This window comes from Meleagris gallopavo, chromosome 1 (assembly GCF_905368555.1).
Source record: "Meleagris gallopavo chromosome 1, MGAL_WU_HG_1.1, whole genome shotgun sequence".
In the NCBI taxonomy this organism is placed as follows: domain Eukaryota; kingdom Metazoa; phylum Chordata; class Aves; order Galliformes; family Phasianidae; genus Meleagris; species Meleagris gallopavo.
This window is the reverse complement of record NC_139404.1, coordinates 31,326,613-31,339,742: the sequence shown is the minus strand read 5'-3', so window position 1 is coordinate 31,339,742 and position 13,130 is coordinate 31,326,613. Positions and strand designations below refer to the sequence as shown.

General features: G+C 34.7%; 1 protein-coding gene across 1 annotated transcript in view; it reads left to right on the top strand.

Annotated features, from left to right (window-relative positions):
• LRIG3 (leucine rich repeats and immunoglobulin like domains 3) overlaps nucleotides 1–13,130 on the top strand; it is a 47,274-nt gene that overhangs the window by 20,998 nt on the left and 13,146 nt on the right. The window contains exons 4-12 of the mRNA XM_085220131.1: nucleotides 2,121–2,255; nucleotides 2,922–3,065; nucleotides 5,944–6,087; nucleotides 6,399–6,542; nucleotides 6,957–7,100; nucleotides 8,279–8,359; nucleotides 9,025–9,096; nucleotides 9,445–9,516; nucleotides 11,301–11,464. Coding sequence (XP_085076257.1) covers nucleotides 2,121–2,255; nucleotides 2,922–3,065; nucleotides 5,944–6,087; nucleotides 6,399–6,542; nucleotides 6,957–7,100; nucleotides 8,279–8,359; nucleotides 9,025–9,096; nucleotides 9,445–9,516; nucleotides 11,301–11,464 — 1,100 coding nt within the window. The remainder of the gene's footprint in view (nucleotides 1–2,120; nucleotides 2,256–2,921; nucleotides 3,066–5,943; nucleotides 6,088–6,398; nucleotides 6,543–6,956; nucleotides 7,101–8,278; nucleotides 8,360–9,024; nucleotides 9,097–9,444; nucleotides 9,517–11,300; nucleotides 11,465–13,130) is intronic.

Below are 13,130 nucleotides of genomic sequence, written 5' to 3'. Positions count from 1 at the left end.
TTAGGAGGCTGGGGCAGTAAGGAGTGAAGCATTTAGGCATTTTGCATTTGAGTGGCTTCTACAAATACAAATAGGCAAAAAGGCACGGTGAAGGGCTCATTTGATTTTCATTATGAGATGGAGTAGGACTTTGATGTGGACCTCTGTTTTGGTGAAGAAAAGAAGTTACTTTCTGCCTATGAAATGACCTTATCATCACTGAAAAAGAACAATCTCTGACACAACTTAGCTGATTTTTTTGTTTGTTTGTAAGTTTTTATTGTAATCTGGTCTGCATCAAATAATTTGCCAGTTAGTTTAAGGGCTAATCTGAAGGCTGCATAAGACTTTTATTCAGTTCCATTAGGTCCAACTAAACTTTGTAATACAGAGGCTATTATCCTGCCAGTTGTAAGGAATTTCTGTTTTATGAAGCAATATTGACACAAAGAGAGCACTGTGTAAGCTGTGTCTGTAAGTGAACACTTTCACACTGCAATTTAGGAGGCGTGCAGTTCAGGAAATTGCTGGCTTCTGCTGGAGCACACTTTTACTGCAAGGAAAATTTTATTCGTCACTCAAGTAATTGGCAGTTTTAATACCTTGTTAGTAATTACCTTATAAACAAACTAATGCATAAAGGCAACTCTGTGACCTGTTATCTAAAACAGTTTTGTTTAGACAGTGGAACTGGCACATGGTGGTTGTTGTTGTTTTTTTTTTATTAAAGTAATTTGTTTCCATTTATTATAAAAACTTACTGTTAAGAAGTTGTTTTTTTCCTAGATAATGTAGTACAGCTCTACCAGACAGCCTAAGTAATGAAACATGATACAAGAGCAGCGTTGGAGGAGTTGCAAGATCATTTATCCATTCCCACATGTGGTCAGAAGGCCTATTAATCTAACTTATGGTTCAATTTTTGAGTCAGGATTTTTTTGTCTTAAGTAGTAATCCTTCCCTTGCTTACGTGAGGGTTGTCCATGCCATCCTAAGTGTATGGCTTACTATTTGATCCAGAGCAACTATTTTTTAATAAAGGCAAATACCTTCCAGAATCAACATTTTTGTTGATAGTTTAACCTGAAATTGCCTTTGCCTTCAATCTCTAGAAGTTGAGGAGAGAACTTAAATTTTGATCATTCATCTTACTAGGAACAGAATGTACCACAGCCAGAACTGACTTGAACTTTAGAGTGTAACAAGGATCATTTTGGGTTCCATTCACTTAATTAATCATGTACTTTTTCCCCCTACATACCATTAGCCCCAACGAATAACTCTATTCACTTTGCTGATGTACATGTATGATACAACTGGGATGAAAAATATGGTAGTTGCTGTGCGTGAACATGAATTACTATTGCTAGAAAAAGTACATTTAATTGGAAGTGAAAATAGTGATGTTTTTTAGAGTAGACTAGGATAGCCACTTTACATAGTTGTACATTCTTTATTGTGAAATTGAATGTGATGTTTCGCTGAAGTCTAACCAAAGATGTTGTCCAGACAGTCTGTGAAGTTGTGAGAAGCACAAATTTTATTCTTTGCTAACACAGTAGAAAAATTTGCTGGATAAAATACTAGATCTAATTGTAGTATTAGAGAATGTTTTTCTGGAAGGAGTGCACTGTCATCAATCTCACATAGCTCTATTTTTATGGAAATTCAGTTTGAATTTCATGCTGTAGGAGTTCTCAGAAAAACGAAGCAGAATGTCTGAGTACTGTTATGTTAGTTTGACTAAAATAAAAAACAACTATGACCTGATTTCATTGCAATATTGTGACATACTATATTCAATGCAAATAACATATGTCTACATTTCAGAGATTAATGAACATAGCGTTTTGTGTTTCATTTTAACATTTTAAAAACAATGAAATACTTTTGGATTATAATACTTCTTCATTCTCCCCCCCACCCTGTTTGATGAGAAAATGTTTCAGGAAATCAAGAAATGTTGATGACTTGTTTGGTCAGAGCATTCTAGTTTGTAATTCAAGAAAACTAGAAATTAATGCTCTGTCCATAGAACAAACAGGGAAATTAAGTACTAATTTTGGCAATGATGCTTAGTTAACAAGTATTTGCTCTGGAAATGACTTTTTTTTTTTTTAATTACTATCCTTAAATTTCAGGACCAGTAATAAGATTGCCAACATCTTACCTGAACATCTGAAGCCATTTCAGAGTTTAGAAACTTTGGATTTGAGCAACAACAACATATCAGAGCTAAAAATGTCGTCATTTCCTTCCTTGCAGCTCAAGTATCTGTAAGTAAAACCTACTTTACATTTTCTTTTTCTTTTCCTTTTTTTTTTTTTTTCAGGTTATGTTTAAAAAAACTTGATGGCAAGCTTAGGCTGGCAACTGTATGTTGAAGCATGAAATATTTTTTAATCAGACACTTACTAAATGTTCCTACTTTTACCCATTGATCTTAACCTAAGTTGCAGACTTGAATATACCAGTTGCTGCAATTAATTGTTCTAATTCATAGTAAACGATGTTGAGGTGAAACAAATGGATGTCTCTCTCAAGAGAAAAATTACATAGTAAAATGAATTTAAGCTGTGGGTGCTGGTCTAGTCTCGAGTTGCATGAAGTTCTGTGGACTTCATTGAATTTACCTTAATGTTTTTTATAGCAGTACTGCAAAGACAGAGCTATATTGTGAAGAAAGTAATGGAGTTGCAACATACTATATTTTGGCAACATGCTATCTTCTGCTGATAATACACTCTTGCAGAACAGAGAAAAATATTGGTGGCAAAATACTATTTGACTGTAGACTGAGTTGTCAAGAGCTTTGATTAATGAGATTAATGAAATTTCATTTATCACAGTATAAGCAGTCTAAGAACTCTGTGTTTCACTACTTGGTATTAAAATTTTATTAAATAACTGTAAATTTAACCTTCTAGACATTGTTTCAACAGGTACATTAACAGTAACCGAATAACCTCCATGGAGCCTGGTACCTTTGACAATTTGTCTACCACACTTCAAGTATTAAAACTGAACAGGAACAGAATTTCAGCAATCCCTCAAAAGATGTTTAAACTTTCCCATCTGCAACACCTGTAAGTGCAACCTACAATTGACTAATTGTTTTCAGGCTTTCCAAGCACTGGTAGTGCTTGAACTTTAGCCTTTAATTAAAGCAGTCGCAGAGTGAGACAGGCACAGAAAACATATTGCTACAACCCTTACTAACTGCAGCTTTATACTGAACAAAACCAGTCTTATATATTGGTGAGATATGAATAGTCTTTGTGTTTAAAATTGTGTCTGCTTATTAAAAGAAAAAAAAAAAAAGGTTAATAGCAAATAGCAGTATTTATGTGAAAAAAAATATTGGAAAAATTAATAAATGAAGTAGAGTTATATCATTCACTACATCAGTCTCTTTGTATGTTTGTAAAAGTATAGAATCATTTAGAATAACTGAATCACTTAGGTTGGAAAAGACCTTTAAAATCATCAAATCCAGCCATTACATTATAAAGGGAATTAGTTTGCTTTTGAAAGATATTACAATAAACAATGTGCTTGAGTAAGTAGAATTTCATGAGTTTTACTCATGTGATACAGTCTATAACTATTTTACTTAATAAGTAATAAATGTAGCTACTGAATATGAACGAGTATGGGGAAATATATTTTCCCCTCTTTTGGAAAGCTTGAAGAGTATGATAAGTTGACAGGAGGATGGGCTAGGACTGCACTTTGTTAAATCCCAAGTAATTATTTTCCATACTACACAGGCAAGATGAGCTGTTAGATTAACTTTGAAAGTAAAAAGCCCTAAGAACAGTGAAATGTTAGAATTCTTGATACAAATGGGAACTGTGACTGAGTCTTTCCTGTGCACAGAGGAAATGTTTGAATTAAACCTAAACAGAAGAGTGTGAGCACAATAACACTTTGACAGAGCAAATTCTCAGCTACAAAAAGCTATTTTTCAACATAGTCACTATCGTTAGCTATGCATTTTCTCCAGCTATGAACAGCCTGCATACTGTGCTCATAAAAATCTGCACGAGTGGAGGTGACCCACTGGCGCCGTCATCACTGCAGAAACGCACCACCCACCGTCTCACTGTGCTTATATCCACTGTTTGATCTCCATAAACATTCAGCAAACATTCATGAATATCAATGGCTGCAGTTTTTTCTGCATGAAGGAATTCAGTAACATACCTTTGCTTCATAGGCACTTTCATGTCAGATGCCACTTTGTTGGCCTGCCCCTCTGCTGCCATCTTTTGCGCAGCAACAAAATTGAACTGAATAGAAGTGGGAAAGTTCAGCCTCTACTGCCATGCCACTAATATCCATTAATCCTCTAATGTTGTGTGCCAACGTAATAAAATAGGAGGCATTACATTTGGAGCAGCCTTCACATATTATCACTTGAATAATGTATTCAGTGGGGAAGAAATAAGGGCTGTTCTCAGTGAATATTCTTTACAACTTAGGAACTTTTAAACATATGGGAGGAAGAGGGGAATTTTATATTAAGTATTTGTTATCAGATGGAGTTTGTATCAGAGTACCTGAGAGGGCAGCTGAAGTCTTAGAAAGCTGAGATTCTGAATAATAATTGTATAATACTATAGCTGTATAGTAATGAGTATGGAGAAGTAATTATTTTATTTAGGCCTTTGTTTACCTGAGCAAAGTGACTTTTGGAAGGAGAGGATTCTTCTTGGTTAAATGGGATACAGGCTGATAAATCAAAGATCTTTTTAGAGGGGCAAATTATCACTCATTGCCACATGAGGCCTTTTCGTAGTATTGTCCAGTATTGTCACTTTATATGTCAGTTGTTTCTAATAAATAAATAAATGAAAATGCAACTATTAATTTAGCAAACAGTAGCTAGTTTAAAATCCACTGTTATAATAACAGTTAACATTGTTTTCTGTACTTGCATGAGGATAGACTTCCCTTTTCATGTAACTCAGAAAGCTGCCTGGAGTTGATGGGATTGGATTTCTAGTTGAAAAGGACCAAAGCCAAGGAGATGTAAAGAGCAGGAAAATAGAAAACATGGAGTGCTGCTCTCACTGCAGCTTACCCTCCAGCGCTACTTATACCTTATAATTCCTATTACATTTGGGTCCCAAATTCAGGCCTACGAAAGGAGTGTGTGTGTGTGTAGTACCCATGACCACTTGAGAAAGAGGGAAGAAACTAACTATGTAAGTAGTTACAGGGGACAGTGAAAGCCTACATAAGGATTGCCTGATTCCAGTTTAAGAGAGGGAGAAATTATCCAGGATATTGGTTCTGGCTAAGTATTGCAACTAGAAATTTTAACTTTGCAATCAATATTATCAGTTGGAATGCAAATTAAAAGCAAAAATTAACAACTCTACTTCTGAATGGGCACCAGGAACTTGCTTTCGCTTTTGAGAACAGGATCGATCGTGACATACTAGGTCTAGAAAGATTCACAGAATGGCCAGGGTTGGAAGGGACCTCAAGGATCATGAATCTCCAATCCCCCTGCCACATGCAAGGCCACCAACCTCCCCATTTAATACTAGACCAGGCTGCCCAGGGCCCCATCCAATCTGGTCTTGAACACCTCTAGGGATGGAGAATCCACAACCTCTCTGGGCAGCCTGTTCCAATACCTTACCACTCTCATAGTAAAGAACTTCCTCCTGACATCCAACCTAAATCTTCTCTCCTTTTAATCTTCCCTCAGATTCTTTAAATCTAAACATCAAGTAACTATCAAGTACATGTCCTCAATATCAGAAAGGCAGAACAGTAATAGCATGGTTAAACATAATGTATTGCAGTAAAAGGTTTGAATTTTATTACATCTTGCTTCTATTGTTTAATTTGCAGGGCAGGTATTTAAGTGAAGTTTGTTTCCAGGGAGGTAGGAAAAGTTGTTGGTGTGCAAGTAAACTTCTGTTGAAACTGTAAAATTTATTGATGCAGGGAATTGAATCGCAACAAAATTAGAAAAATAGATGGGCTTACTTTCCAAGGACTTCCAGCTTTGAAGTCGTTGAAACTACAGAGAAACGGGATTACGAGGCTCATGGATGGTGCTTTCTGGGGATTAACCAACATGGAAGTTTTGTGAGTACCACCTTTCATAGATTCTGCTATTATTACACTAAGTAGGATTGTACATAATAGAATTGCTTGCTAAAATATAGAAGTGTTTTTGAACTAAGCTATTCTGGTGTGGTTGCTTTGAAAAGCAACTACTATTAATCACTAAGCATGTAAAGCAATGCATTCTGAATGCATTCATGCATTCTCTAAATGTAAACATAGACTGTGGCTCTCTGGCCAGTGTCGTGAAGTCAAATGTGGACCTGTGGCAAAGCACACGCATCACTGAGTTTCTGAATCTTAAGTTTTTTTGTCTGTTTGTGTATGTATAGGCAGCTGGACCATAACAACTTAACAGAGGTAACCAAAGGCTGGCTTTATGGTTTGCTGATGCTGCAACAGCTCCATCTCAGCCAAAATGCCATCAGCAGGATCAGTCCTGACGCCTGGGAATTTTGCCAAAAACTCAGTGAGCTGTGAGTAGCTTTTATTCTATTCCAGATTTGAAATTAGGGTACATGCCAAAGCATGAGCTTCTTACCACTGATGTGTGAATTTTTCATAACAAAGTTTCCAAGGTGACAGCAACTTTTCTACACGTAAGACAGTTAAATTTTGTTGGAAGAAGTTGAAGCCAACCATGACTGCTTCATTTCACTGTAGTTGTTCTAGAGCTGTAACACAATCATTTTCAAATGAAAGAAATTTGTTCTGCAGTAATTTGTGAATAATTAGAAATGGTAAGCTGTATGGTCAAAACAGTGTGGTAGGTTTTGTGACCATTGTAAAGGAAAGGAACCATTTCCCCCACTTGAAGATTCCACTGGGTTGAACTGAGTAACAAATAATGTAACAAAAACATTAAAATCCGTTTTTCCTTGAACTTGCAGAGATTTGACGTTCAATCACTTAGCAAGGTTAGATGATTCAAGCTTTGTTGGCTTAAGCGTGCTAGTTGGACTGTACATTGGAAGCAACAAAGTAAACTACATTGCTGATTGTGCCTTCCGGGGACTTTCTAGTCTGCAGACTTTGTAAGTTGACTAACTTGAGTTTTAAGGTTAAAAACATTAAGAAATCCTCTGTACGTTGTTAGGTTGTTGTTGTTTTGCTTTGCTTTGCCTTTTGTAACTTTCCTAGTGTAGTGTTTTTTCTTTTTCCCTGTAAGGTTTTTTTTTTCCACTCTAGTTTGGAGAGGGAGGGCTTATTACTTAAAGGTTGTGCACAGTGGATGCTGGTAATTTTAATACAAACTTTCTGGTAGCAATTCTCCATTCAGAGGTAGTGAGCAGCACCGCTATCTACAGCCTTAGGGACCTGATAGTTCTGTCTTAACTGAGTCCATACTTTCCATCATGGTAGAATTAAGCAGACAACACCATGTGTGTAGTTGCTTGTCCTGATCGAGAAATTATTTTAAGCATTTGGTCATATTTTGAAATAGTATTTCTTAAAGGAAGGAGAAGAAAGAAGTAAATGAATCTAAAAATACCTTGCTTCATTAGAATCTTTCAGTTGCGAACCATTGATTCATCTGTTAGCCAGATGAATGAAGAAGTTACTTTTCCCTCTAGAGTTTAAAGAGTGATAGCATTTAGAGGCATCCAGGAAAGATGTAATTTACAGAGATGCATTCTGTGTTTTTTAAATACCTACAGAGATCATAAAAAGAAGTCAAGAGACTGTGTCAAGTTTCTAAATTTACACGAGGAATCATTAAACTTTTTCTCCCAGACTTGTTCTCCTTTAGCCTTACTTTATCGATTCTCTGTTGATACATTCTTTTCACAAATCTCTCTAATCTCTTTGTGTGTCACAGATAACATAGCTAGCTCTGTGAACAGTATAGAATGTAGAAAGTTTACTTATTAATTAATCTCAGTGTATTAATGTTCACAGTGTACAAAGATGTAGATGTATTTTAGTTTGAAGGAGGCAACAGTTGAGCTCGTGGTTTTGTTCTATAATAATTATTAACTTTTGTTATCTTTGTAATTATCAGTGGAAAAAGTGCTAATTGATAGTTGTTAAAATCTTCCAGTAAAAATGAGAATGAAATAACTAAAAAGGAGGAGGAAAAAAAAGTGCTGCCAGACTGTGATTTCAGGAATTATTTTAAATAATAAGTGTTATTTAAGAAGAACATACCTTGTTTTTCCTAATATCTCTCATGATTTGATTTCCCCACCTACCCCCTTTTCCTTGTAAATAGGGATCTGAAAAACAATGAAATATCGTGGACTATTGAAGATATGAATGGTGCGTTCTCTGGTCTGGATGAACTTAGGAAGCTGTGAGTAGCAACATCTCTAATTCCTTTTAAAATAATTAAGTAGCTTATATTATACCACTTTCGATGGACCAGTCCAACATGATGTTATGTTTTCCACGGTTGAGGTGATTTTTTCTCCCTTAACATTGTTTGCTATAAAATGTTAGTTTCTATGAAAGCAATTTCTGATTTTTTGACTGAAGCTAATCTGAAATACATACACAGATTTCAAATGTTGTGCTATTTACAGAAACTTTTTTTTTTTAAGTGTATTATCAAATATTACAGAGGTATAGTGGCAGGAATAGTCTTTGATAAAGCAGTGTAGCATCCAATGGAAATGGCTTCACTGGTATGGAAGAATAATTTGAAAATGTGCGTCTATGAAATAAAAATATGAAAATATTCATCTATGAAATGAAATAGATATATATCTAAATAGTCTGTGTTCCTGAACTGTATACATTAAATATGTTTTAAAATCATTGTAAAATCAAGATAGTTAGTCAAGTGCAGTAAATCAGTTTATTCTAAAGGTGAGGCATTTTGCTGCATTGGGGAAGGCTGAATGGTAAATATTAGTCACAGTTTGGAAATAAATGCCAAAAATGCAGTTTGGCTCCAGAAAAGCTTCCATCTTTTTTGTGTTATGTACCTTTTTTTTTTTTTTTTTTTTTTTTTTTAAGGATACTGCAAGGAAACAGAATTAGATCTATTACAAAGAAAGCATTTTCTGGCTTGGATGCACTTGAACACCTGTAAGTAGTAAATACTCTCATTTAAGCCATTGTTTGAAAAAAAATGAATAGGACTGATAAGCTTTACTTATGACTTTGAGTGAAATACACTTACTCTGAATAATGGAGTATTCTTAAGAGGGTTTTTAATGAAGTTCTGCTGAATATGAGTTTCGATACTAATACAGAAAGCGTCACATTTATTAAGTGTGCTGTAAAACTCTTCAATATTGTCTCTTTAGTTTTAAGCTAGAAAAACCTTTGTATGTAATTGACGTAACAAACTATTCCTGGAGTCTTCGTGTTGAATACATTATTTCAATAAATTACTCCTTAGTCTCATGTTTTTTTTTCTTGTTTGTTTTGTAGGGATCTAAGTAATAATGCAATTATGTCAGTTCAAGGAAATGCTTTTTCACAAATGAAGAAACTCAAAGAATTGTAAGTTTCTGTCCAAAAAAAAAAAAAAGTCACCTCTATTGAATTCCTAACTATATGAATATATATAATAAGAGCTTCACAAGTTCTTGCCTGACACGGTGATAAACTCATATTTTAATATCTCTGAAGGTGTCAGTGTTTTTTATTTATTTTTTATGTGACAAGTGTGTTTAAGTGAGATGGCATAGGATAAGGAGCGTTCATTTTCTGCTACATTTGGTATCTAGAGTCCTGATTTTAAATTGGCTGATCTCTAATAGATACTAGATAAGGGAGACTTGAATGTAATGTGCTGTAGCTTCAGCAGTGCTATTGCTGAGCTAAAGCTTACTGGACCAGTGAAATGCAGTAAAGTAATTCTTTTATAAAGACCAAGTTGTCAGTGCTTGTAATTGGGTCCTTTAGTCTTGGTGCAGCATAGGGGCGGGTCTTCAGAGAAGTCATGAAGCGGTCATTGGGAAGACTGTATTCTTTCAGTAAACTTCTTGATTTTTTATTTTTTATTTTTATTTTTTTTTTTTGTCTTCTCACTCTTACTTTTTGATCAAGGCATTAGATTTTATATATTTTTCTGGAGGGAAAAATGTAGCTATTAGTCCCTTTTGAGCACCGTTAATACTTCCTCTTAAATATATGTTCTTTTCTCCCACATTCATATCAGCCTTCTGTAGTCAGATCTGTTGTTCAGAGTTGATCTATTTCATAATGTGGCAACAAACTGAAGACTAACAAGAAGATAAAGCACTTATTACGTGGTATTGGGTCCAATAGAAAAAGTAGTGACGAACCTTGTATGTTTGGTTAATTTAATGTTCAATTTGATGTTAACCATTTGCTGACACAGCTGCCATGTTTCTATCTGTAGCCAGGCATTCTCCTCTTCCTTAGCTAGATGTGGCACAAAAGCAGTGGGAACCCAGGACTGACATCTAGGGATTGATTCAGATGATTTGAAGGATGATCAAATGACAGGCTAACACTGCTTTAGAAGATGTGGGATGCCACAAGATAGCAGTCTCTGAACACTTCAGTGAAGTAACTAGTCAAAAGTTGTTGGTTTTGTTTTTTTCTGTACTTGAATCTCCTACTAGTCCTCCATTATGTATGAGAGAGGCGAAAGACAAGCAAATGATAGGAAGTACTTTCCCAGAAGTAAAATTGTTTAGTATAAATTCCCATCTAGTCGTTTCATTCTAACTGAACTGAACACTTCCTACTACAGCTATTGATTGTATACTTCACAGAGTATCACTCTGGTTTATTTTTTTTATTATTTCACTCCTCTGTGAATGTAGCTATTTATTCACAGAAGTTAGGTACACTGATAACCATTTTTGCACTTGTTTTTTGTACTGGCTGTTCTTCATCTCCACATTCCCACAAGATAAATTTTGGCAAAAATGAGAATGAGGAAAGAAATTGTCTCAGAATTGTTTTGGTGTTAGCTTTCAGAACACCTCTCCTCTGGACTGCTACTTTAAGTGTTCTTTGTGTGTCTTCCACTGCTGACAGTAGTTTTGTACCCAAAACACTAGAAACGTGTCCAGCTGCCTGAAAGCTTGTATGTTGCAGAAACTGGGAGTTCAGGAAGAATATGTGTGCTTTGTAAAATTTCACAATACTGACAATAGTGTCATCACATTTGAGCTAAATAACATTAGTAGCTTTTTCTTGTAATGGAAGTATTTAGATTAAAAATTTAGATTAAAAATTAGCTTTATGTTATTGACTTGCCATATAAGAATCCAAGCAAACAGGCTTTGAATGCAATTGCTTTTTCTTAGGCACTTAAATACATCAAGTCTCTTGTGTGACTGCCAGTTAAAATGGCTACCGCAGTGGATGTCAGAGAACAACTTTCAGAACTTTGTAAATGCCAGTTGTGCCCATCCTCAGCTACTAAAAGGGAAAAGTATTTTTGCTGTCAGCCTGGATGCATTTGTCTGTGGTGAGTATAGTCTCTATTCCTCATTACGTAGAAAAGAATTTGCTGATTGGATTGATTTTGGTTGTGGCTTCTTTGATATGTTTTGAATTTATTAGTAAAATGGAAAGGATTTAATATTTGTTAACATTTTCTTCTCTGTTCCCAAACTCTGGTGCAGATGAACTAAATTTGTGGCTTTTTGCAAGATGGGTAGTGACATTTTCCTGACTTTTGTTTCATGTACAGCTTACATACATAGTCACACAGAAAACTTAGCAGTTTGTGGTGGTAAATGTATGTGCTTCTAAAGATGGATATTGTTTCAGAAGCTGTTCTTCTTAAGCGTGCCGTATTTTGGCCAACTTAAGGTGCCATTTTTGTTTTTGATTTTTGCAAATTATATTCATATTTCATCAAATTTGAGTTTTTTTCCAAAGCTGAGAAAAGTAGAAGATAAATAGCTATACTCTGACTTTTCTGTGTGTACTTGAAGTCTGCTTCAAAAATGGGTACACCAAGTTTGTATTTGAACTGTGTTTTAAAACTTCTAATTTGCCACAATTGTGTTAATAGTATTTTGTATTTCAGTATGCCAGACAGTCAATATAAAATATTCTTACCTTAAGGGTTGAGAATTTCAGATGATAGCTTCTGCCTTTAGATAAAATTTTTCTACCTGCACGGAGTAGCATTCATTATAACTGTTATATGAATGAGGGAGAATAATGTACGTATACTAGGAATTCAGAGCAACAATGCAATTGGAAACTTTGAAAATCTAAGGATATTGAAAGCTACCTGGATTTCATGTTTTTGTTTACTAAAGAAAATTCAAACACCGTATTTATCTTCTCAGTAACTTTCCTTTCATTGCAAGTATGATTGCTTAATCTGTTTCCACTCATATCCTTTTTTTCAGTGACAAAGCAGGCACTGAACATAAAATGTTACGTGAACTTTTTTTCTCTTCCTGTTAGCAGTCAAATGTTTTAATATATTAATGTTATGTAATGAATAGATGATGCATAATTTAGCTTGTGCTGAAAAGGAAAAGTTGACATAGTGCACTAAATTACTAAGTACTTGATAGCTAATGAAGTATATATGAATGACATATCATTGATATATGAATGATACATATATATATATTATATAATTATTTATGAGAAGTTAATTCTGGCAGTGTATTCAGTTAGAGGTTTTAAATACATATCTCTTTGCTAAACCACAGGGGACAGTGATCTTTCTTTAAGCTGCTGAATTACATCTTTAGTTAATTAATTTTAACACATTTACGGACTCTTCTTTATTTTTTGAAGGATAGTATATGTTAGACGAGAGTTTCATGTTTGTGAAGTTAAAAATAGAAAATTCATATAATTTATGCTTTCTAAAGCCATACTTTTCAAGCTGAGCTAAATTGCAAAGCATTTCTGTTCCAAAGATATCTGTGGAATAAAAATAAAGTAGATGTCTTTGTGACCTGAATTAATTACTAAAGCTTAGCTAAGAGTATTGCCTCAGTGATGAATAGCTTGATTTTCATTATAGAATAGTCAAGTGGCTTCTACAAAATGAGAAATACTTTCCTCAAAAATGAAAGAGCGTGTATGCGTGTCTGTGATGCATCTATGTGTGACATGTACTAAAATAAACACTCCTATGTTATTCTGTCCTGACGAAAACA